The 26870-nt window shown below is 36.1% G+C and overlaps 1 protein-coding gene and 1 long non-coding RNA gene across 2 annotated transcripts; one reads left to right on the plus strand and one right to left on the minus strand.

Moving 5' to 3' along the window:
• Positions 1-98: 98 nt before the first annotated feature.
• c19h18orf21 (chromosome 19 C18orf21 homolog) lies at positions 99-17871 on the minus strand. Its single transcript, XM_051872911.1, has 5 exons — positions 17626-17871; positions 12588-12613; positions 12016-12215; positions 885-1063; positions 99-794 (listed from the first exon to the last, which is right to left on the minus strand). The coding sequence occupies exons 1-5, from the start codon at positions 17718-17720 to the stop codon at positions 650-652; spliced, it is 645 nt and encodes a 214-aa protein (XP_051728871.1). The 5' UTR covers positions 17721-17871; the 3' UTR covers positions 99-649.
• Positions 17872-17992: 121 nt separating this feature from the next.
• Positions 17993-26288, plus strand: LOC127501130 (uncharacterized). The gene is made up of 3 exons (XR_007926527.1): positions 17993-19139; positions 19671-19750; positions 25160-26288. It is a non-coding gene; the product is annotated as an uncharacterized LOC127501130 (long non-coding RNA).
• Positions 26289-26870: the final 582 nt, after the last annotated feature.

Raw genomic sequence — 26870 nt, forward strand, 5'->3', positions numbered from 1 at the left:
ATATACAATTTTAAAATGATTATAATTCAGTTTGGGGCCAGAAAAAAAAAAACATTAGTTTTTAATGTTTTTTAAGAGTAATAAATAAACATACAAACTTCATTATCTTACTTTTTATTGAAAAAAAATCTGTCAAAGGTCAAACAAGACAATTTGAATGTATTGAGGAAAAAAAAGTCAGTGTGAAATATTTTTGGTCTTTGCTATATAGTCTGAAAGCAAATAAGCCATCAAATGTAAACACAGCACAAATTTTCTGAGCATAAAAAAAAAAGAAAAAAAAAAAAAATCAGTGTGTAAGCGAAGTGTAAAGACAATCCTTCTTTTAATAGCAGTGATCCAAACAGTGGATACAAATGTGTGAATTCAAAGTGTACAAAATTAACATTAAACACACAACATAGAAAAGTTATCTTTCTTGTAGAAAAAATAACAATATGCGGTATCATGAAAATAGTAGCAAATAAAAAATAAAAAAACTACAAAAAGTCACAGCATTGTTCTGTATCACAAGTTACACTCTCCTATGACTCCTCCACTAGGTGGCATTGTAATACATGTGGAGAAGTGATAATCATCCTCATCATGAACTTCAGTAGCTCCTCTCAAAGTGGGCCAGAGTCTTTCATTTTCAACGATCCCAAGGTCTTCAGAGAGATGAGAGGAAGTCCTTCAGACCACCTTTCTTACTCGGCTGTTTGTTTTCCAGCATAAGGATCTTTTTGAGGCGGGCGAAAGGTGATGACTTCGCACTGCCGGTCTTTGATGCAGAGCTGGTGTTTGAAGGCAATGACCTGCAGAAAGAAAGATTTGAGCAAATGGTTTAAATACTTCCATGTAATGCTGTGGGGACCTGTAACATATGTTCACTGAGAGTAGCTCACCTTGGTGTGCCACTTGATGTTCTGTCCACTGCAGATTTTGGAGTCCTGTTGACTGACTGTGGAGTTCTGGGTTTGCCCGCACTTCCTGGGGTACTTCGTTTTTGTGACAGCGTAGCCAAAAACTCACGGTTCATTCCAGGTCGTCTGGATATCTTATTACAGGTGTGACACGTTGCCATCTAAGAGAACAAAGCATCTTGGTTAAATGACAGTTAAATGATAAAATATGTTTTTGTCCAAGTCAGCATGCCAAATTAATTGCCAATGCATTCCAATGATTTGAAAAAACATACATACTTATATATATACATATATATATATATAAGTATGTATGTATGTATGTATGTATGTATATGTAATATATATATATATATATATATATATATATACACACACATACTTATATATATATATATATATACACACAGCAGACAATTAAATATTTTACAGCTGAGCAAATGTCTGTCATTTTTTTTTTCCTGATGACAAAATTAGTATATAAAATGTATCATCATATTAGGGATAGATTAAAATATAAATGCTCTACATACACAAAACACTGATGTTTTTAATACAAAAATAGCATAACAATCAAAACAAAATCTGAAGAGAAGATGAAGGATGTCTGACATCAGATGTACTCGTGGATCTTAAAATTGGAATACAAATAATACTGATATGCACAATTAATTAATTAATAGTGTTGTCTCACAAACAAGTATTTCAGTCTCTCAGGTTACAGATACAATCAAGTCGATTGCCCAATCTTTACACACTCACTGGAACCCCAAATAAAACTGCAAAATCAAATACAAGATCAACAAAATATATTGCTTCAGCATGAATAAGTTACTGAAACAAATGTATAAAATAAACATAGTTTTATTTATGAGGTTATAGTGTTCTGCTTAACCAGGATAGTCAGGTTTAGCAGACACTTGTGATCACTTATCTCAGGTATTTCACACATTGTATATGAACGTGAGCTCTACATACAGCAAGGTACAGGCCAAAAGTACACTGAACACATGCCCGGAGGCCATGCACACAGCCAGAAACTGCCAGAGAACAGCACTAAATTAAGCCGACCAACCCCTACCATTTCCAATCCTCTACTGACTACTCTCTTAAATACTGACATACAATTTATTTTATTCAGCAAGTATCAAAAGTGACAGTAAAGACATTTATAATGTTACAAAAGATTTCAGTTTCAAATAAATGCTGTTCTTTTGAACTTTCTATTCATTAAAGAATCTTGAAAAGAATTTATCACAGTTTCCGACAGAAAAATTAAGCAGAACAGCTGTTTTCATTGATAATAAGAGATGTTTCATGAGCAGCAAATTAACATATTAGAATGATTTCTGAAGGATCATGTGACACTAAAACATTGCCATCACTGGAATAAATTCAATTTTAATATATTAAAACAGAAAACGGTTGTTAAAATTGTAATAATATTTCAGTTTTACTGTATTTTTGATCAAATAAAAGCAGGTTTGGTGTAAATAAGAGACATTAAAAAAATCTTACAAACCCCAAACTTCTGAACGGTAGTATACACAAGCAAAACCTTTCAGTGTTCAATTCCTAAATCCTGAACCTGAATGATTATATTGTTGCATTATGTAATTAAAATGTATAAATCAATCAGAGGGAACTGCACAAATGACGAAACTATTTAATTTACATCCTTCCGTGTGGAAATTGAACTCACCGACACAAAGGCTGCCATTGTTTGTTGATGTAACAGGTGGCTAAGCTGAAATGTAGATGATTTGAGATGATCCAGGCATGTATGTGAGAACAGCTATGTTTACTACAGCACCCTTCATGTCTGGAGATATAAAGAGCAGGAAGGGCCAATCAGCTGCAGCGTGGTCGTGACTCTTGACTCTGATTGGTTACTGAAGGAATGCTCTGTAGTATCCAAACAATCCTTTATGGAATTCCTCAGAAACTTGAAACAAGTCTTTAAAAAGTTGTACAATTATCATCAAATAATAAAGAAAACATAATACTTCTCCTTTTAACTCTTTTGTACATTTTGTACTGCACGTCTACAGATGGTTTGTAGGAGAATTAATTAAAAAAATTTCACTTGTACTTAAAATAAGCATGAGTTTTAATGCTGATTTTTTTTTTTAATCTTCTGGGGCTAAATAAATACATAAATAAAAACACGGAGCCAAAGAGCTTTAGAAGAACATGATATCAAGATTACAGCTAAAACAGAAAACATTACATTACTAAGTTAGTTAACCACTGCTTTAAAAGTTGAGCGGTTTTCTATATAAAGACGGCAGACTCTGTCACATCTTTTAATCTCCATCACAGAGCTCAATCCAAAAATAGACCATTCCCCATGATCAAAATCTGCCCATTAAACAGGGTCATAAACACAATGCTCAAATCAAAGATGTCCTATATAGCCTGACTGGGAATGAATCCTTGGGATAAACACTGTTAAAGAGAAGGACAGATTCAGAGGCAGATGAGAGATTATGAAAGTCATTATGAAAGCTTTTTATCCCATAATTTTGACTTTTTTTTCCCAGACGCAATTACGATTTTATCTCACAATTCTGACTTTTTTTCTCCGAATTGTTAGAAACAAACTCGCATTGTGAGATATAAACTCATAATTCTGAAGAAAAAGTCAGAATTGTGAGATATAAACCTTTTTTTCTCACAATTGCAAATTTACAGTATGACAATTCTCACTTTTTCACAATTGTGAGATATAAACTCACAATTGTGAGTTATAAATTCGAATTTCCAGATAATGAACTCACAATTTCTGAAGAAAAAAGTCAGAATTGTGAGCTTTAAACACATAATTGTAAGCTTTAAGTCCAAATTGTAAGACGTAAACTTACAATTGAGAGAAAAAAATCTGAATTGTGGGGCAAAAAGTTGCAATTGCCTTTTTTATTTTTTACTCTGGCGGAAACAAGATTCCGTAAGTCATTGACTATAAGGCTACATTCACACTGTGAGCCTTAATTCTCAATTTATTGCCCAGATCAGACTTTTTTGTATAGCTGTTCTCTTTGTTGCATTAAATGTGGCCAATTTCAGATTCCAGTGTGAACAGATCATGGTCCTGGACTGACCTGCTTGCGCAAAAGAACGATAAAAAGAGAAAAGAGTTTTTAAACATTTATGATACGAGCCCTCGTGTTTTGCTTGTATAAAGAGCTGTCAGTGTAATACTTATGAGCTCTGACACATCACTGTCCTTCACTGACTAACTTTCACAACTGTCTTGATAACTTCAGGTATGTAAAATCTGTGGCATAAATCAGAATTGAAAAGATCAGATTTCATATGGTTTGTACCTTTCACACTGTCATGAGAAAAACAGATTTGAAAAATCAGATTTGGGACACATTTGCCTGCAGTCTGAATGTAGCCAAAGTCTATTAGGCAAGATATCCCACAATGCCTCACAGACTTCTAGCATAAGTGTGTAATTTTCACAAACAAGTCAATGATGTCATTTTTTTCTGAGGAACATTTGAAAAATATTTTGAAGAACAATGGTAACACAGAGTCCTATCAATATATGGCAGTAAGAATTCACAAGCCTTTATCAAGCATGTTTATGTTGGCAAAAACCCCACAGCTCCCTTGTGTGAAACTGATGCAATCAGTCCACGGCAGCTGTCAAAAGAACGGAAACAAATAGGGAAAGCAAAACAGAGCTGGAATGACAATATAGATTAATCCAATGCAGGGTGAAGGTTCATGTGTGGAATAACAATACTGCCAGAGGTTTCTTTTACAACTAACCCTTCTACTATGCCAAAATGAACATGTACAGTGAGATCCAAAAGTTTGAGATCACTTTTCCTATTTAATAGCAGAAATTTGACTTGAAAAAGTATGTGAATTTCATAATGTCTCAAGTTTGTGTAAAAGCTGATGATCATGTTCTCCAACATTTTAAATGATCCAAAGAGCATCTCATTTCATTGGAAGCAAGAACATCTGATCATCTTTACAAAGGCCCTGTTTCCACCTGGTATTAAGATGCGTTTTGGTCGATCAGATCACAAGTGGACGAGGGAGACACATACCCGTTTACACCTGGTATTTTAATCTGTCTCTTTTGTCCACTTTCAACCACTTCTGTCCTGATTTCTTCGAGGGAAGGGTCTATGGGTGGATAAATGTATGGGTTTTTTCCGGATATTTCGATCTAAATGACAAAATAAGATCACACAATTTACACACAAACGCACAAAGAGACAATGAAAAACATGCGGAGAGCATAAACTTTCGTTTCTGCTCTGACAGCCGCAAGAGCGGCCGAACACTGAGTGTGTGTTAGAAATCAGGAATGGTGAGAGAACATTGTGCTTGGTACATTTTTCATCTTCAGCCAACAAAGTTTAAATTCCGTCTGGCTAGCGCGCTTCCCATAATATTTACGCATTAGGTCAGTGGACGGAGAGTAGGCGTCTTTAGTGGCTGTTTGAACACTTTTGACCACATGAGCGTCTACACCACGAACGCAATCCAGTCGAATGAGTTTTTGACTACCTCTGGAAGTGGTCGAAAGTGGACAAGCTCAAAAAATTTATTTTATTTTTATTAACAACAACTATTGTTTTATTAAAGAACATAGTTCTTCAAATCAAATAGCTTAAGAGCTACTGGCCTACAATTAATATATATAATATTCCTTTATATATTTGTTACTATTTGTTACTTTGGTTTAATATAAGCTTTTGAATGTGGTCTCAGACTTTTGAGTCATAGATAACCTATATCTTATCTATAACAGATAATGAATATTAAAACTGAAAAATATATACGTATGCAGGATACACAAGCCTTTTCAGCACATCTAAAATGTTAATGTTTGTAAATGCCATAGACAAGCAGTTTAAATGAGCTTTTCACCAAGCCATCCCTCAACTTCTAAACATTTACTGACACTTTGCCTATCTCACACACACATCAGTCCAGCAGATGGGCTTTTTGTGTTCTATTAATAGTCCAGGCTCCTGAAATATCCTCAACCCGCCACAAGCCGGGCTAGACTGTCGGCTCTGACCTTCCCGCTGAGATTCTAGATGCCACAGCTGCCCTTGATATGCAAGCCTGGCCAAGTAATATGTGTGTGTGTTCAGCTATTGATATGTGGATACCCATCTGCTTTTCAGGGCAATCGATCTGTGGTACGCCCATCCCCCTTGACCAAACATGGAAAAGCTGCATCACTGATTCTTTCCCTGAGGGGAAACAGGATGTCACACGCATCAAGCATAACCTGCATCAAACACAGGCTGGAAAAAGCCAAGGTTGCTGGCACAGATGCTTCCCAAAATGTTGAAAGATGCACATGCAACATCTGAGCTTTCTGTTGGAGGTATGGAAACTTTCCAACTCAAAGATGACAACAAAGGAACTGGAAATGCATGTGCAACCGCAGAGGCAGCACTGCATACAAATCTGCATAATATCCATCCTAAATAGTACATACATTTAATTAGTGCATCACAAATCATGGAATTTTTAAATTATTATGCCAAAGAATCATTTGGCAAAGACGCTCAAGTGGTGCACCAGTGTGTCGGCTGGACCAGTGTGTTGTGATTGGTCAACCGCTTCGAGCGTGTTTCGGAAGTGTCACATCCCTTACTATAACCATGAGCATCAACACACTACTAATGCAACTCAACCAGGCCCCACCCCCTTTTTTGTGTATGTCATGGGCGGGAATATAAATTAGTAATATTGTGTCATTTATGTTTCCGGAAGAAAACTCAAAACTACAATTGAGGCGTTTCAGGGAGTTTAACAACAGTGCTTGCTTACTGTCTGATATAGAGAACAACTCCCTTTGGAGTGACTTGTAACTTTTGACCTTTTTCATGCTCCAACAGCAACATTACACACTAAAGAAAGTGGAAAATGTAAAAAAGCATAATAGGATTTCTTTAATGAACTTAGCTATAGATGCATACAGTATGCAACAAGGGTTTCTGTGGAATCAAAAACTATTTTATGGTATAATATGTGACAAAAATAAGTCTTGCAGCTTCAAGCCTCATTTCCACCAAAATTACCCAGAACAATTTGACCTAGGAACGTTTTCCCCCTAGTCCTGTTGCTGTCTGCATCACTAGTGAACTCAGATTTTACCCAAATCCACATACTGCATGTTGGGAAGATGAAACAGGCATTAATCCAACTCAGGCCAACAATAAAAGGATACTTAAAATAACTTGCTAAAGACCTGGCAGAGCTGTCACAAGCCACAGTATGTCAAGCATTTCACTGCAAGAGACTGTGTGGCTCTGACTGATTTAAAAGTTCAAGGCAAAGAGCCCCCACTCAACGACAAATACCACAATTCAATAGGCACCATCACCTGGAATCAACTCATTTACACCCACCACAATGATTCACTCAATCAGCATTTTAAAACAATGAACTTTTTTTTCTTGATGCATCTGAAGTTTAAACCTTCTGAAGGTTAAAGCCACACAGAAAAAAAAAAAAAAAAATCCATCAGTGTGAAGCTAAAAAGCAGCTGATATTAAAGTCACCATGAAATCAAAATTGACAATTCTTATTTTTTTTTTATGGAATATTGCAGTATTTATTATAAATGATATCCGTGTACATCATTTTTTGTTTTGTTTTTTAATCCATTCGTAATCCCTCCCTCTTCCAGCAACATCTCTTTCTCTTCTCATCTCTGATGACATGCATAATTTTACCCTAAGCTCCGTGCTTATAACGCAGTAAATAATAATAATTTGAAATTCAGACTGCAGTGTTTCAAACAGCGCATCTCTCTCTCTCAAGCTGTGCTGTGTGTACAGGAAGTGAGTCCTTGCGTATTTCTGAACATGGACTGCTCAGTCCACGTTTAAGGGTTAATTATAGATTTGACATGTAAATGCAAGCCATTTGTGATTAGAATCAAAGAAGCTGTTTATTTGTAAGGGAAACCTATTGGTCACCATGGTCATTTGCCAGTGCTGTGCCCAATTCTGAACCCCGCAAGATTATTACCCCTCTAAATCCCCAGTATAGGTAGGTTTAGGATTAGGTGTGGGGGAGGGGTTAGGATTAGACAATCAGGTACGAGGGGGTAATAATTTGACAGGGAGTCGAAATTGGGCACATCACCGGTATTGACAAGTTAAAGCTGTTATTGATGTTTGCAGCACAATATTTGACTGGAATGGTAAAAATCGTCAGTTCGTAATTCGTCAGTTACAGCTCATTAGATGTAGCATTCTGCCTGCTTTAAATCAGACACAGAGATGAAGCAGTGCGGTAAGATTACATTTATTTGAATGAATGAATCATTGCATTTATTTGCATTAATTATCGAGAGAGAGAGAGAGAGAGAGAGAGAGAGAGATGAGTGATGTGTACATAAATTACCTGGGTCTGTGCAGCATCTCTCTCTACTAACAATGAAGCTTTGAGTTTAAAGGGTTTGTTCACCCAAAAATGAAATTTATGTCATTAATTACTCACCCCCATGTCGTTCCACACACGTAAGACCTTCGTTCAACTTCGGAACACAAATGAATATATTTTTGATGCAATCTGAGGGTTTTTTTAATCCCCCATAGAATGCAACGTAATTACCACATTCAAGGTCCAGAGAGGTAGTAAAGACATTGTTGAAATACGTTGAATAGACGGTGCAGGCTTCCAGGTTCTGCATCTGAACGCAGACTCAGTATTGGCCGACGCTGTACATGTGAGCAGCACGACGCATGCGTGAGATGCTGACGCAGGAGCCGGCCAATACTGAGTTGGCGTCCTGACTTAGAACCAGGAAGCCTGCACCGTCTAAATAACGTAAACAGCGTAGGAGAATGACAGGGTAGAGAAGAAATTGTTGAATAAAGTTGTTATTTTTGTTTTGATTTTGTGCACAAAAAGTATTCTCGTCACTTTATAACTTTAAGTTTGAACCACTGTAGTCATGTTGACTATTTTAATGATGTCTTTAGTACCTTTCTGGACCTGAATTTGGTAATTAGGTTGCTTTCTATGGGGGATGAAAAAACCTCTCGGATTTCATCAAAAATATCTTAATTTGTGTTCTGAAGATGAACAAAGGTCTTACGGGTGTGGAACAACATGAGGGTGAGTACTTAATGACAGAAATTAAATTTTTGTGTGAATTAACCCTTTAATTACTTTCAAAAACAGCGATGTAACCTCGTTGCTAAGAAATATAATCTAGGGATTCAGTGGCGAAGCCATTTCATTAATATGCTTATATGCTGATTTGATGATCAAGTTTTATTTCTTATTATAAGTGTTGAAAACAGCTTAATATTTTGGTTGAAACTGAAAGTTAAAAAAAAAAAAAAAAAACGCAAACAAATATTTTGTAACATTATAAATTTCTTTACTCTATCTTAATATTTTAGTTATACTTTTTTTTCAGGATGTAAAAATCGCTGTGCTAACCGTTGCTGCCTGCATAAAAGGGTTCCAAATCAATCGTTAATAATATTTCATGATTTGTTAGCATGCTGTCTTAAAGGGCAACTGTGTAGGCAGCAACTTTTCTAATAGTTTTTTTAATGCTTAAAACATCTGATGGCATTAATCTAGAATGACAAATTATTCTTTATCTTAAAATAGATATGATGCTAACCTTATGTTCTATTCAATCTGACATCATCTATTCAAAGCTGACAAACAGAGAAAGATGATCTTCTATGACCTCCACAGAAGAGATTATTGCCTTGAATGTTCCCTAACTGCTCTGACCCTCACAGCCAACACTGTCCTCTTTACTGTATGCTGGGAAAATAAGAGACGGTTACTATAAATTACTCGTCTTGCCAGAATCTTCCTCTCCTGCAAAGAAACAAATGCCAGCAATGTGTGCAGAATCTAGCAGTCTAACGCCTGTACCACTCCACCCCCAGAACCACGAGTCTCATGCAGCAGAGAGCCATGCATCCGTGTACACCAGCACGTACACCTCCGGTGCTTTTGAGGGTTAAATACTTCTACAAATAACCACAATTTAAAAAGAAACACCTCCAGTCACACTTTAGAAGAGCCTCAGAAAATGAGAACTTTTCCACTCTAAATCATCTTAACCGGATCTTCCTGGCTCTCAGATGAAAGTCATCCGAAGCTAAACAAATCACTATAAAAGGAACGTTTCAGTGTCTGATTAATGTCTTTATGCCAGATGAATGATAATTAATGTGATAGTCTGTAACCATAACTTTAAAAATAGAAATCATACTCCTCCTTGCTAAACTTCCAAACATTTTAAAGTGATAAAAAATCATGCCCTACAGCCTTCTGAGAGTGCATCAATAGTAAAGTGCACTCATATAGGCCATATACCAAAGTCAACGGGAACTGTTTTTAAGGCCACATCAATGATCCTGTCTGTGACTCAGTGTCGACTGAAGGAGCAGACAAAAAGGTTTATTTTCAAATTTAATGTTCAATTACCACAGACTATAATTTCATCTTGTCCCTCAGTTTGTTAAAAGGAAAAGAAACTAAGTTTACAATAATGCACTTACAATTGAAATGGGGACAAAGAGTTTAAAAACAGAAATGTGATGAGAGTTGTTGTGCAGTGGACTGAACTCATGCTCATGGTCATGGTCAAGTAAGAGCTGTTGTCTCATGGGAAGCCCATTTTAAGTCTGACCTGGGTCATGTCCTGATCCCATTCCTACTTTTTCATCTATACTTCCCTTTCTCTACGCCTCTATCCTATAAAATTTAAAAAACCCCAAAAATAAAATAAAATAAAATAAAATGTGTACTATTTAACCCTATTGTGTCTGTACTGATTTTCTTCTTCTTCCTTATTTTTCTGCCATAAAAGTATATGGATGTCAGAGACCGTAAATCGTAGAGACCCCAAAATTGGCAGGATGGTCCCAATCGTGCACCGCTACTCAGGCACACAGACACACGCCTGTCTCAAAAAAGGCGACCCTATGAGACAATTTGCATTTTGGATCATAACTTTGGAACCCTAAAGGCCCCGATATACTTCAAGCGAAATCAAAAAGCAAACCAATGTGACGTCATTTCGAACAAAATCAGGCCAAAATGAAATTCGTTTTGGGAGTTTGAAACGGCTTGCCAAAGCGAACTCTCAGGAAAAGTTCGCTTGCTTTTAAGCAATCTATTGAATAAAATTCCATATAAATAAACGTGACGTGACTTTACTAGAGTGCTAATTTGCAGAGCTCCTGCTAACATACCCATGTTGTTATGATCAGATGCTTTTCTTATGCTTTCTATAAAAAATGCTTGCTGTTTTCTCATTTTTGTTGTTTATTTTGTTACTGAGAGGAAAGTGCGCAGCACATATTCACATATTCATCTAAACGCCAACATAGACAGCATCAGATGTTTAACAACAGTATATTGCTGCTCATGTTTTATCCCTAAACGAAGAATGAAAAAGAACTTCGCCGTGAGTATATCAGGGCCTAGTGCAAAAAAAAATGTATATCTCCGATTTCATTTTCGCCAACATTTTCCGCCATTTAGAATTTTCCTAAAAACCTATTTTTAGACTTTATACTTTATACCTACTTTTAGACTATATAAGTATATATACTACCATTCAAAAATTTAGAGTCTGTAAGATTTTTTAATGTTGTTGAAAAATGTCTCATGCTCACCAAGACCAAAAATACAGAAAAATCAAAAAAAAAAATTTGGATTTTTGATCAAAAATACAGAAAAAACAGTAATATTGTGAAAATATTACAATTTAAAATAACTATTTTAATACATTTCAAAATGTAGTTTATTCCTATGATGGCAAAGCTGAATTTTTAGCAGCCATTACTCCAGTCTTCAGTGTCACATGATCAAAGGATCAATTTAATGGATCCTTGCTGACTGAAAGTATTAATTTCTTTAAAAAAAAATCTTACTGACCCCAATCTTTTGAACAGTGGTGTACATACATATATGGCAACATGGTGTTTGTTCTTTCTGGTTTATATCCATCCATCTAATCTAATCTCAAGTACCTGCTCCTAAGACACTCAGGAAAGGGCAGAAAGGGCTAGGTAGAAATTGTGAAGGCAGATAAACTAAACTGAAGAGGACATAAAACAGGTGGACTTGACCTCACCAGAGCATTGGAGGCCCTTTTAAACTTTTGGAGGACTACAGTCTGTTCCGCACTGAGTCTCTTTCCTGTCGACTCCTTCTTCAGAAGTTTTCTAATCCTCGCCGTGGCCTTTCGCTTGGGTCGCAGACGCACGTGATAATTGCCCAGTTGTTGCCACTGGAAACAGAAGGGGCAGATCATACTCTCCGCAATGACAGGGGCTGGAACGGTGGGAGAAATACAGATGAGGTTTTTGGCATGGCAACTGGTTAAAATAAAACAGGTGATGCTATGCTCTATTCTGAGGACAGTTTGGCATTTTGGACTTTGGAAAATAGATTTTCCAATATGCGGTCATCCTATCCCACTGTCGGGCCATCTTTGAGGTCTGTGAAGGCCGTAGAAATGGATTCAAGTTTTACATCAGGAAATGTGGTTGGACTTACTGGGTTTAACTTGGGCTACTGTTCCTTTTCAAAACCAACTTTCTGTTCTGTTGCCTACAAGGTCTTATATAGACTTTGTGACTATATTAAAAGCTCTTTACAATGACATACAAGTCTATTAATATAAATAACAAAGCCATAACTTACCCTTGCTCTGAATCTGATGCATTCGCCTGTAATAAAAAAAGCAGTAAGAGTTAGTCTTTAAATCTCAGACTTTAAGAGTCAGACTCGAATATAGCAGCTTCTGAATAATTTATGAGCTTGGCAGAGGTCTTGTGCCCAGTCCAGTTTGTTTATATCTTATAGACCTTATTCAGCAGAGAAGGAAGCGTGCAGCCATCTAAATTTTGTGTTTGAACTTTCGTTTTTGCAGAAGCTATGCATATTTCTATGGCTTTGCTGGTGGAAGTGGATTTACGTATTATTGTAGAGTATAAAATAGGGCTGTCAAGCGAATAAAATTTTTAATCTAATTAATTACATGATGTGGCGATTAATTAATCAAATTAATCAAAATTTAATCGCACATCAATTTTGTTTGAAAAAAAAAATTACCCTAAAAGGTAATTTTAAGTCATTATTGTGTAAAGCATCAAATAGTCCTTACAAAAAAGTAGCTTTAGAAAGAAATATTTTATTTGATTCAACATTGTCAACATTGTTATTAAACATGAACTTTTGCACCATGAGGTTGAGTAAATGATGACTGAAATTTCATTTTTGGGTGAACTACACCTTTAATTTTTTTTTTTTTTAAATTAATATGGAAATACGAAATTAATTTTTAAATTAAATTAGAAATTTATTAGTTTTAGTTTCTTATTAGAAATAAGAAACTAAAATTGACAGTAGGTGGCGGTAAATGTCTAAATGATTAAGTTGTTCGTTCATTCATTCATTCATGATTTTAAAGTGCTGATTCATTCAGAAATGAAGTAATTGGTTCAGGCGCTACACAGAATGATCGGTGTATATCAAAGTAGAGATCAGATGACTCTGTTTGCTTTTGAATCGCTCAATCAGTCTGTGTAGCGCCGCTTCAAGTCCAACAAGTCTTTTATGAATGGTCCGATGAATCATTGGTTTCACTCGGTTTGTTCGGTTTCATTGGCAAAATTGAACAAAACAGACAATATTGTGTCTAAAATAACACAATGTTAACTTCTTATTTACTGAACTGTTGTATAAAATCGGTAACCCATCGCATTTGCACTCGTTATATTTGGGACAAAAACAGCACTTGTGTAATATTGTACTCGTTACTCGTGTGATATTGCTTAACTCATATGATCTAAATATGAGACAAAAACTCAATATCTTTAATTTTAGGGACTTTCTCACTGCATTCTATAGGCTCCATCATGTAGTGAGTTGTTGTCCTGCATCATATAAATCATCAGTCATCTGTATGAAATGTCAGATGACCTACGTAGATCTGGGGCGGCAGCGTTGCCATTGGGCTACTTTAACACTGTTGCCGTGGGTTGTTTTTTTATGTCCGTGGGTTAAAGCGACCCCAAATAACATGATATTTAGCCCCTGGAATGCTAATTTTACCAGGGGAACCCCGACCCCAAATAACATGATATTTAGCCCCCGGAACGCAATTTTTACTGGGGGACTTTGGGCTAGTTTTGAGTAGCAGTTGGGTGGGTTTTGTTGTGAAAACCTGTCAACCCTATGGGGCCAGGCAAGTGCGTCAAATGGGTTAAAAATTTTAACATGTTATTTTTTATCGTAATTAATTACTCTAATTAACACGTTAAATGGACAGCCTTACTATAAAGTTATCATGAGCATTGTGATGTTTAAAGCGGATGTCATAACAAATGTCAGTAGACCGGGAAGATTTTAAAATTAGCGGTTCATTCACAAATCTGTAAGATCTTACCTTCATACTGTGGAAATACAAGACAACACGACGATGCTGAATAATGCTGAAAAGGGGCGGGGCTACATAAGGTCTATAGATTCCAACATGCAGAGTAAAATCTCTGCAACAGATTATGAATAAAAAGATACTCTCCTGCTACCCAATGTTGCTGTCTGGTACGCAACGTTGTTTTGTATTTTCAGGAAACCTCACTAAGAATTACAATGTGAATCCTTAAAACTCAAATACTGAGGTCAGGGTTGCCAGGTTTTCACAACGAAACCCGCCCAATTGCTACTCGAAACTAGCCCAATCGAGTTTCAGGGGGGGTCCCTCGGTAAAAATCGGGTTCCGGGGGGTAAAATCTGCATTTTTGGTGGGGTTCCCTGGTAAAATTCACATTCCAGGGGCTAAATATCAAGTTATTTGGGGTCGTTTCAACCCACGGCAACAGTATTGAAGTAGCCCAATTCCGCTGGAAAACAGCAGACTTGGCAACACTGGTCAAGGTGCTGTACGCACAGGCTATCAGAGACCTGAACTCATGACCATGACTTCCACAGGGACTTTAATTTCCCTCAAGACTTTGCGAGTATGCAACCTATTTTTGGGCATGGCGCTGTTCTTCCTACCTACTATATCTAAGCTCCATAATCCTGTCTAAAATTAGTTCACATTGCTAAAAGCTGCCTGTTGTTATTGTGTGGCACGTGCATGTTAAGGGGGGCAGGGTTTTTTAATTCTAAACATCCACTGTGACCATCCCATCCGCAACGGTTTTAATGCCACAGCGGATATTTCACAGCATGCCACAGAGCCGGGGCAGACCTCTTGTTCCCAATGAGAGCACATAGAGCTGTTATCTGGGTAGTGATGAAGTGTGAGGGAAATAATTCCAGCCTGCCATGAAATCTGATAAATGTCCTCTAAACACATTACAAACAGAGAAAAATTCATTTGTGTCACAAACATTCGCCATCGATTGTGTCCAGGCTTAAATGGATTTTCTTTTTACTAAATGGATTCTTAATGGTTTCATTTGTGGTTTGTTTGTTACATTGTTTATTTGTTTCATTTTATTATTTTAATTTCTTTATTTGCTTTTTTGACTCCAAAGTTTGTTTGACTTTTTTATTTCATTTATTTGTTTCTATTATTTTGTTTAATTTTAAAGCTTTTCTGAGAAAAAAAAATATTTATTTATTTGTTTTATTTTATTTATTTTAATTCTATTAAAGCCTGTTTATTTCCAAAAGGTTTTGTTTAATTTTAATTATTTGTTTTTGACTGAAAACACACACACAAAGCACTACTACTTTAATTTATTTGTTTTAATAATAATAATAATAATATTTCAGAGTTTCGATTTTACTATTTTCATTCTTATATATATATATAATGCTTTTTGGATGGAAAAAAAAAAAAAAAAATCACCACATGACTTCTTCCCTGTGGTAATTTAATTAAAATAATTTACCTATTAATAATGCAGCTTCTTTTAAGTGCTCTCAGAACCAAGATAAACAACCTTTTCAATTAATTTTCTATGTACTGTCTCAGCACGATTATATCACAAGGACTAAACTCTATTCTAGCTAAATCTCCAGTGATAAAAATCAAGAAAGAGAATAATGCCTCCATTACAGTCCACTGATAACTCTAGCAGACACAACAGCTTATCCCTATCGACAAACCTGGCAGCAAAAGGCCGTGCCTTACGAAGATACCTGTGGACCCTTGAACCTAACATTCAAGAGGGCTTAACTCGAGTGGTTTATAAATAAGAAACATATCTCATGGCACGCATACTTTCAGACAACAGATTCCAGTAACTTGCGTACATGTACTTTGTGAGTCAGTGCGGATCTACCCTGAACTTGCCGAGCACAACAAGCTGACTAACACCCAAAACATGCAATGCGCTGACCCTGAACATGGGCTTGGGACACATTAAATCTAAGAAAAACATGCCACAACCCAAGGCTAAGCGTCATTTATCTTCAATCACTCTGCTGTGAGAACACATTCAGTACTAGCCAATAAACTAAGTGATTCATAGCAGCATGAGAAATTTTAAATAAAGCAAGAATTATTTGACTTGTGTCAAATTTTCTGTGTGACACAGAAACTGCTCTGGAAGTGAACAGGTTCAAAATAAAGGAATCTATATTGATGACACTATTATTCACAGTTATTATACCTAAAACGGTAATGCTGTTCAAGATGAAGGTTTATTTGTTAGACTAAAACAGGTAAAAGAATTTGATCCACAAACGAGGTTCCATTCATATATGTGGTGGTTAATCAATACGATGGTTAATCCATCCACTTTCAATATTAAAGGAACAAGTGTTTAATGATGCTACACATGGGATTAACCTAACGCACCGAACAAAAACTCTAAAATGACTTACACGCTGTTTAGCTGATGAGATTTGAATGCACGTGTTTATTTCATCACCTTGATGGTGCATTTTTCTGCTATTATATCCACAAATATGTAAATAAGATGACTGGGGCTGCACTTGTGCTCTTGAACATATCACTTAAACATTTACACTTCAAATATCTGAGCTAACCACAAGGTTTACTGAACATTTACTAAAAAAATCACATAGAAAGCAACTATAAATCTCTGTATACTATATACAAAACTATAAATATGGAGTCATTTTTTATTCTATAAAGAACAACATCCAACAACGGCATTCATGCAACTATTCAACATTAAATCACGGGTTCACACTCACATGTACTGCAATTTTTTTCATGTACTGTCTGCATAAATTGAGCTTTTAAGTAGCAACCATTTATTCTCAAGTTAGGAAAGTGTATCGTTTTAGGTTTAACAATTAGACATACATTTCAAATACCAATAAGATAGCAAAACAACGTTGCATACATAATAATAAGTATTATTATAATTAATTAAAAAGCAAGAATGATTTATATAGCTATTATGTTACTGTCTTTGAAACATTGATTATGTATATTATATTTTCATTGCTTCAATATTTATTGTCAAAAAAACGGTTCTGCTTATTAGTTATCTGACATGAAAATAATCGTTAATGCAATGGTCATAAAAACTAATATCTCTAAATGTCTTCAAATGTAACAAAGTGCATTATGAAGTGTTAATGAGGAGTAGCCTGCCATCTACTGGTGACTTCATGACATTACAGCAGAAGCATGGCGAGAAGCATGTACAGTATACAGCATGTTCAAAGACCAGACATCTCATTAGGCGTATAAATATGAACAGTTAATGAAAACTGAACTTACATGAGAAACGTACATACTACTTACATGAAAAACCGCGACTGTTCAGGGCAAATGTCTTTGTAAAGAAGAGAAGCCTGTAATAAAAACTTAGAACCGAGATTGCTTTTACCGTCAAACATTTTGATAACAGCCCAGCGTTCAAACCTACAACAGATGTTATCTTATTAGATAATTGTGGTGTATAGTAAAAGAACGTAGGAAAAATTTGTGTTTTCTCAGTCCAGCGTGACTACAGGAAACACCCGAGTCTTTACTTTAAAATTACCCACAATGCCGCAATGCGGGCGAGGAATTATGGGAGTGTGAGTTTTTTTTTTTTTAGCGACGCGTTCTGTGCGCTAGTCATCTGTGATTGACTACTCCAATAAAGCCATAATAATAACAACATACAATGTCCTTTACTTACACTGTAGGTATTGCTAAGGGAGTGTATTTTATCTAGTGCTATACATTTAATTGACATCAACAACACTATCGTTTTAGTGAGTGTTCATCATGTTCAGGATGTTATTTTTCTACTGCAACTAACTATATTTCTACTATTAACAAATGCGGGGTGAGCGCGTGAGGGGTCCTTATGCAGTTTGTGCCATTTGTCTGCCTGTTGCTAATACACAAAGCTGCAATAGTGTAATTTAGTTCTGCAAAACTTGAGAATATATAATACAATCACAGTATATATTTTTTTTCATCCGCAGAGATTACAGGGACGTATCAAGGTCAAGATATATAATAATAATAATAGGCTACTAATAATAAATTATTTTAATATGATATATATATTAATATATTGATTGTTAATAGTAGCCTATTATAATTTATTATTATTATTATTATTAAAGATCTGCGTATAATAACATAATAGTGGAACAATAATGATTGTTGTAATGGTGTTATTATTTGTAAAAAAAAAAAAAAAAAAATTAAAAAAAAAAAGTTTTAGTTAGTCTACTAATATAATATATAATATAATATTATTCTTGTTGCCATTGTTAATATGATTATCATTTGTCAAAAATAAATTGATAGAAATTTCAAGCAGCCAAAAAAAACCACGCGAAAGAAAACAAGATTGATTGTTTCAGAAAATTGTTTTCCCGCAATTACTGTCGAGGGACTTTAATAACCCATTTAACATTACACGAGGACGGACTCCTCCTGGACCGTTTGCTGCGTCCCTTCTCACACAGATCACAGAGAGGAAATCATCATCACACGGACTCAGATGGCCCGAGGCGCTGCGTCGATGAAATTGGATATTTAAGGCAGCGGAGAAAGCAGTTCACGTTCACTCTCAGCGGGCTCGCGGCCAGAGAGGCAGAGGGTGTAGACGCGCGCTCTGTCACTGCCTGACAAATAATATGAGACTATAGTGTTGTGAACGAGGCTTCTTATAACGTGACCGGGAAGAGAACAAGGTACGGAACGCGGAGGCTTTTTGAGGAGGACGGTGGATGACCGCGAGCGCTCACTTCAGCGCGCGCGTTACCAGTGCGTCACCTTTCAGAAGAGCGCGTGTCACTGAACTCCAGCTGCAGGTAGGTGCATACAGCACTCGCACTTTTTTATTGTTACTAAACGTTTAATTGTGCTGCTACAAACTGCGTCTTAACTGGTTATTTTCCCCTTGCGAATAGCCGTATGTTATTATCACCACCACCATTTCTTACATTATTCTTTCTTAATGTTTGTAATAGGCGATGGCTGTTATTTATGTAGATTTTGGCTGTAAACAGCAAACGTTTTCCATTCATTTGCAGCAAAATGGTTCCTTTTGTAGCTTAATTCCTCACTTCAGATAGGCATTAGATTTATTTATTTAGCTATTTACTTCTTGATTATCCTGCAGTCTTTGAACATGTTATCTGCATATGATGCAGACATTTAGCAGGGATATTCTTGACTGCTTATTGGAGCTCAAAATGTTGCATTTCACTGGTGTCAGTGCCACTGAATGCGAAACTATATGCATTACGTTTGTGCCCCCCTAATGTTGTTCTGGCTCGATCAACCGTGCCTTTTTAAGTGAAGGAATCCGCTTGGCGAATAAAGCCTTTCCCCTTTCACAGGTCCAAAGTCTTGAGGGGGATGAAGTGTGCTGTCAGCATACTGGAAACGCAAAACCGGCTTGTAGGAGGCAGAGAGCTGAGTGAGTCTCTCAACGAATATGTAATGCAACACCAACTCTGATTCTGCTGAGACCTGCGAATGAAGGCTCAGGAGGTGCAGAGGTCGGTGTGAGCCACTCTGTTAAAACTTGCAGTCCTCTTATAGTTCTGTCACTGCGCTCAAATGTAGATGTAAAGCGCAGGCACACATTTGCTGCTGAAATGACTGATGGATATGAGAGCAGGGAGTGAATTGGCACCGTATATACATCCCTCTTTTACTTGTCATGTCATGCAGAAACAATTTAAAAAGCATCTAGATAGTTGAATTTTTTTACAGCGATTTTCTTTCCTCATTTACTTTTGACAATGACAAAAATAGTGTAAACAGTTAATTGAAGACCCAGCTTTTCATCTGTATTGAAATCAAAACATGTTTCCTTGCTCTATTCAATCCTCCAATCTGTCAGCAGGACAAAAATAGAAGTCAGCATTAAAGCTGAGTGTGGAACACTTTAAAAAAAAGTTTTTCTGAAGAAAAAGATTACAAGACTGTAAAAAAGATGTGGTTGCCAGAAAAAAAATGCTTCTGGCTGTACACAAAGACAAACACATAATCAGGTTAATACACAACACTAAAATTATGCATTAAACAGCTAAATATAAAATGTAAGAAACTCATAACTTATAAGAAAAATAGCATTAATATTTAATATTGAAATCTGTTAACATTCTCTTAGTGATTTTCACTGCAAATTTAAAAGTACTTTTTAATAATATTTTACTGTAAAAGTACATATATTGTCTTGATGAATATAATATAAATTTGACTTTTCAAAAAATCATATTTTTTCAGCATTTTACAGTGCTGTCTGATTAAATCTAATATTTTATTTTTACTGTAAATATAACTTAGTTATTCCATAAACTATTTTTTTTCTATAACTGTTAAAATAAAAATGTTTAGATTTTTTGTGTTGTTGTTAATTTAGAGGTGAATTCAGGTTGATTGGGACATTTTTTGCCATTGGGATGACTGGAAAAAAAAGTGCCCCAATCAACCGAAATTCACTTACAGTACAGAAAGCAGACAGGAAGCAAAATGAGAGAGAGAATCAAAAAGAACCACCAACTGGGACTTGAACTCTGGAGCACAACTTTTAAACCTTCTCTTCTGAATAACCTTAGTTTATGAGAAGATTTATCCTTTATTTCATCGTTTTTTTAAATATCATCAAACATTCCTAGGGGTTTTGCATGCTCAAACAATTGTGCCTGCTTAACCATTCACCAAAATGTTGATATTGCCCTGACCTTTGAACCAAATTGTTTGTGAAGTGGAAAAGAAGTTCTTCTAATGTGTATCTCAAGGGACAACAGTGCTATTGTGATAGTGAAGAGAAAACTGCAGTGAGAAACATTCTAGCAGCTCTATTGTTGTTATGAGGGGTGTAATGGGAAACAACACTCACGATATTGTTGTTATTTTTCATGCACTCAAGTAGACTCTTCAAAACCACTAGAATATTGCTGAAGAAGGAAATTAATTGTACGGTATATGCCTCAGCAAGCGAAACATAATAAAACGCCTCAAAATTGGTTTCAACTTCTCGAACCATGAGATGCAGTGTTGCAGGTTGCCCAGCATGATCAGTTTGTATCTCTTTTTTTCAAAGAGATGTTGACTATCTAAAGAGATAGTCTAGTGTAAGTAAAAAGAAAAAACTATGGTGCCATCTTCTAATACGCTTATTTTCAAATCTAAATTTGATCGTAATACACAATACCAGCTAAACAAGCAAAGCAAGATCTGACAAAGCGTTCCGACACATTGTCATGCAGTGTGTTATTTAACAGCGTTTCATTGAGCTTCTGTGATCGAATCGATTTAATAACACCCTGTTTACTGATTAAAACCGAATTCGTCCAGTGTGGATCCCCAGTGTTCTCCTCTATGCTTCCCCTATCCCGATTGTTCATAGATTTGATTGAAGTACAGTTCCTGTCACTAGACATTGCAGGATGGCTGAGCCTGGTACAGAAGAAGGATGTTTGTTGGGCTGTGGATTGCAGTGGGCTTGCTGAAAACTGGACATCCATTGTTTCGCACACAGGAAGAACTGTAGGACCATTTGTTGTGAGACCAAGCACAATGGACCCTCATACTGACCCTAAGGTCATTGCCTACACTTTCGGGCACAGCTCCACTCGGCTTTATAATGCAGGAAAGGGTCTTTGATGCACAGTCATTCACATTGACATCGTCCTAAACGTTCCCTGTGGGATTTGGCTATTGTTTTGGCGCGTACAGTACACCATTGTGGTGTTTGAAGGAGGCAATAGGCACTTACAAAGCTGAACACGTATATGTTTCATTCTGTGCCATCATTGTGTAAGTGGTTCTCATTAGCTTACATCAATTCTTTAATTACAATTTTCATTAATCGCCTGCAGCTCCCTCAGCAAACCATGAAGACCCATTTAAATCCATTTCATTGAGGCACTGATAATAAGCAATTCAGGTAAGCAAAGGAATAAATGCTTAAATAGATGGCCTACTTTTTCTTAAAATAACTCTGCTTTATTGTGTGACAAATGTATGATTTACTTCACTTTTTGACATTTCATATTTCCCATGTGCCATAATCCACACTCAGATAAACTAATTTTTTTCCCCCATTAGATAGAGTATGTTTTTCATTTTAGAGTCCTTTTTCCGCTACAACGTCAGACCGCATTTCACAGAACACATCCGAACTCTCAGGTCCGTATTATCTGATCAGGTCCAGACTGAATTTCACCATTTTGTCAGCACGCAAGTTTTTCCTACCAGCTCTTCTTTCAGTTCACCTTGTCGGGTCGTCCTTGGACTGACTGCTAAAGCATCATGTAGTGCGTCTCCCAGCAGTTTCAGAAGTAGGTTGGACCCATTTTCACAATAGGAGCTGCGAGATTTCACCGATTGCCATCTTTTACCTTAATAGGAGGGATGTTGTAATTTGGAATATAAAGGTGAGAGAATTAAATGAATGGTTCACCCAAAAATGAATGTTCTGTTATTATCTATTCACTTCAAACCCATTAAAGCTTTGTTGTCATGTGAAAAAAATACAGAATACTTACAAGATGATCATTATTTTTATTTTATATAATTAATATATATATTTTTTAGTTTTTCTTTTTTTGTCTCTCTTTCTCTGTCTCTCTCTCTCTCTCTATATATATATATATATAATTTTTGCATGTTCATGCAGCTGTTTTCCATATAGCAAATATGACAGAAGTAATTTTTTAGGTAAACTGTTCATTTAAAGTGCCCCTATTATGCTAATTCCTATTTTGGATGTATCCTACAATAGATTCACATGCATCAAATATCAAAAAACACTTTTTAACACTTTTATTTTAATTTTCTCATAATACCTCATTTCTCAAAGGTTACATTTAGACTACAGGTAAATGTGGCCCAAATCCAATTTTTTTGCTCCTATGTGACTCAGATCTGTTTTCCTCATGACAGTGTGAACAGCACAAACCACATGGGATCTGATCTTTTCAATTCCGATTTGGGACACATTCCATATTCTGATACAAGTCAGATGTTTTGCAATGTGACCTCAGTCTGAACAGTTAAATTGGAATTCATGTGACTTTTAAATCACTCTAGATCAACATTCATCACAATTCTGTGCTCAAAGGAGTCAGATTTTACATACCTGAAGTTATCAAGAGAGTTGTAAAAGGTAGTCAGTGAAGGACAGTGATTTATCAGAACTCATAAGTATTACAGTGACAATTCTTTATACAAGCAAAACATGAAGGCTCATATCATAAATGTTTAAAAATTCAGCTCTTTTTTTCGCATCCTCATCTTTGTTTTTTATATTTTTTGCGCATAAATTAAATTCGCTGGCTTCCATGGCAGATCACAGAGACTGTCCTCCTCCAAAAAACAACACTATAGGCATTTTTTTCAAGCACCTTATTACGACCTATATTTACGTTTTAAAGTCACGCGCCCTCTAGCTGGCGTAAAAATAATGACAGTGTCGTGTTACGTCTGTAGTCATGAAATGACGTATAATCGTCGTTTTCAATCAAAATGCGTGTTCCTTTAAATGCAATGTGTAGACTTTTTACACAATCCCTTATCCGCCATTTGTCCTATTTCCATTTAGCAAAACTCTTTTTTTTATTAACAACTAAACCTACCCTTAGTGATTTATAGTGCATATACACTTTATGAGCACATGCGTTCCCTGGGACTGAACCCATGATTGCATGATCACATGATTGCATATTCTTGTACATTGCAATGCTCTTCCAATTGAGCTACGCGAAACCCTGAAATTTGACGCAGATAAAAGTTAAAATGAAAGTGTCCCGTTGTTGATAGTGGCGCAACTTTAGAAAACGCTCCTATGGGTCGTATTTTGTGCATTAAAATGAAAGTGTCCCATTGTCAATAGGGGCGCAACTTTAGTAAACGCTCCTATGGGCTGTATTTCAAGGAAGTGACAAACGACTTATATGGGCCTCCTTTCCATGAGCCTACTCTGCTTTAATTGATCAGATGGCCTGGTCTGTTGTGATTGGTCAACCGCTTACAACGTGTGTCGGAAACAAAACATCCATTACCATAACTGAATTTCAGCTCCGGAGGCTTCCTTGTATACACAGTGATACGAACAGTAACAATGGCATCGTTTTTTCCCATATCAATTCAATCCAGAGTCCTCATCCTTTTGAAGTGTATGCAAAGTGGATTCGCAGCGCTGAAAACAGCGTCTTCTCAACATGTCGACAACACGAAACAAACTCTTCCAGGCATCAGCTACAACAGTGTTTGAGGGCGGGTCAAAGTAGACGTTGTTCACAGGCAGCCAATGGAGACCATAATAGCATCATAGGGGCGCTTTAAGAAACTGATTTTTTTATTAATTTACTTCAAAGAATACCATGGTACATATAAAAAAACATGGTATTAACATGAAATTTTTATTTTTTGATCACTTTTTCAAAGCACTCAATGCATAATCTGTATGTTGTGAATTATAAAATTGTCACCAGCCCTCCTGTTTCATCTTCCTCTGGGATTTACATACCTGTGATAAAAATGGAAATGCTTTGCTCTGACTTTGCTTGATATCTGAGGAAGGCTCTCGAGAGATTCTCTGTCTTTGCTGGAAGGTGCCTTACGATGTCATTAACCTCACTTTAAGCAATTTAGGCCAGAGTGTCTGCGTTCCCCTGGCGTGGTCACGCGTGAGGGGTAGGGCTAGTCCGATACGAGATGAAACAGGAAAGTTATTTTCAGTGTTTGTGATGGATGTGGTATTCAAGACATGGAAGTGTTTTTTCTCTCTTTCTCACATACACACCATTCTATATCTCTCCCCCTCATTTTCTCTCTTTTATACTCAGTCTGTGCCTCTTTATCTCTTTCGCAGTAAGGCAGCAGAAGCGGGAGAGATGAAGGTGACCTGTGGCTGGGCCAGGGGCTGCAACACAGGACATGGGAGCTGCCTCTCACTCCCGCTCGTGTCTTGTGTTGCAGCCAGTGGAACTGCTGCACTTTCCACATAAGAGACGGAACCATCACACTCGGGGAACATTACATCATCTTACAGTGCCTTCCTGTGAAGTAATTTCTCTTCTCAGCTTCTTCTGTAAGGAAAACACAGAGCCAATAATGATGTGTAAGTTCCTGATTAAAAGACGCTTATGTGCAAATAAACGATTATGTACAAAGGAAAGGCAGAATATAACACTTAATTGTGGCTGGATCTATTTATTTATTCTAAGAAACATTAAAAATGCAATTTATATAGACAATGACTTGAATACATCTCTTCTATGATCAACGTGTTTTCAATTTCTGAAATTAAAAAAAATCATGCAGATAGGGGCATAATGTCAAAAATAATATCTCTCCTGAGAAAAAACTGTATAAATAGGCCAAAAATCATAGAGTGAAAAGTACTTTGTAAGTACCAATATTTTTTTATTATTTCTTGAAAAAAGTTGCAGTTTTGTAAAATATTAGTAGTAATATTTTAAATATTATATACAGTATATTCTATTATATAGCTCTTATATATATATTTATATATTATTATATATATATTATATACACTATTCACTATTGTTTGGGGTCAGTAAGATTTTTTCTTTAAAAAAATTAATACTTTTATTCAATAAGGATGCATTAAATTGATCACATGTGACAGTTAATGTTTAAAAAAATGTTACAAAAGATTTCAGTTTCAAATAAATGCTGTTCTTTTGAACTTTCTATTCATCAAGAATCCTGAAAATAAATGTATCACGGTTTCCACAAAAAAAAAATTGTTGGTTATTTTAAATTGTAATAATATTTCACAATGTTACTGTACTTTTTTATTTATTTATTTTTTGATAAAATAAATGCAGCCTTGGTGAGCCCAAGAGACTTTTTTTTTAAACTAATAATCAGTTTGGTGTAACCAGCATGCAGGAAGCCATTTTGTTGTCATGTCACAAGAAAGCCATCATGTCATATATTCATGATTGTAAAGTAAAGTTTGGAGAAAAAAACTATACTTTTTAACTTTTTTTTTTTTAAATAATGATGTATTCAACTAACACTTAACTAATTCCTTTTCATCATCTTGGACAATCTTATTGACCCAAGTTGAAATAGCAATTTCATCCCCTTTAATAAGTGCAAACATTTCAGATTGACAGAGCGAGACCATGTCAACACTAATGCACCTGTGTTTAGTTTAGGAAGGCATAAAATGCACACTCTGGCTGTCTGGTGCTCTATTAATGGCCTTTTATCTCCCTCAAGGTTATGCATGAATAACACAGATGAAGAAGCTTGGCTATACTCCACACACATACAGATATATATACACACATAAACACAGGAGGAAAAAGCAGCCTCAGATGATCCATTTGCTGCCATGTGTAAATATTCGGATCATGTTGCCGCTCTGCCAACTGAGACCCGCCAGAGCTGAAAAAAGGCAAGCGGTGCTGCCCATTTAAACTTGTGAAATGAAGCAGTTTTCTGTCAGGGGTGCCACTTGATTGGAATTTAAATCCAGCAGTATAGCTTAGAGAGAATTGTTTGTGTCAAACGCATTGTGATGGGCTGAAGTCTGAATGCAGCAAGAC

The sequence above is a fragment of the Ctenopharyngodon idella genome, chromosome 19 (genome assembly GCF_019924925.1).
Source record: "Ctenopharyngodon idella isolate HZGC_01 chromosome 19, HZGC01, whole genome shotgun sequence".
Classification (NCBI taxonomy): Eukaryota; Metazoa; Chordata; class Actinopteri; order Cypriniformes; family Xenocyprididae; genus Ctenopharyngodon; species Ctenopharyngodon idella.

Bases quoted from the DNA above. Each gene is read 5' to 3' on its own strand.
- c19h18orf21 (XM_051872911.1), bottom strand. From the start codon at position 17,720: ATGTTTGACGGTAAAAGCAATCTCGGTTCTAAGTTTTTATTACAGGCT. The intron at 12,216-12,587 runs GTAAGTTATGGC...CCACCGTTCCAG, and splicing joins GCATCAGATTCAGAGCAAGG to CCCCTGTCATTGCGGAGAGT. The intron at 795-884 runs GTGAGCTACTCT...TTCTTTCTGCAG, and splicing joins ACATCAAGTGGCACACCAAG to GTCATTGCCTTCAAACACCA.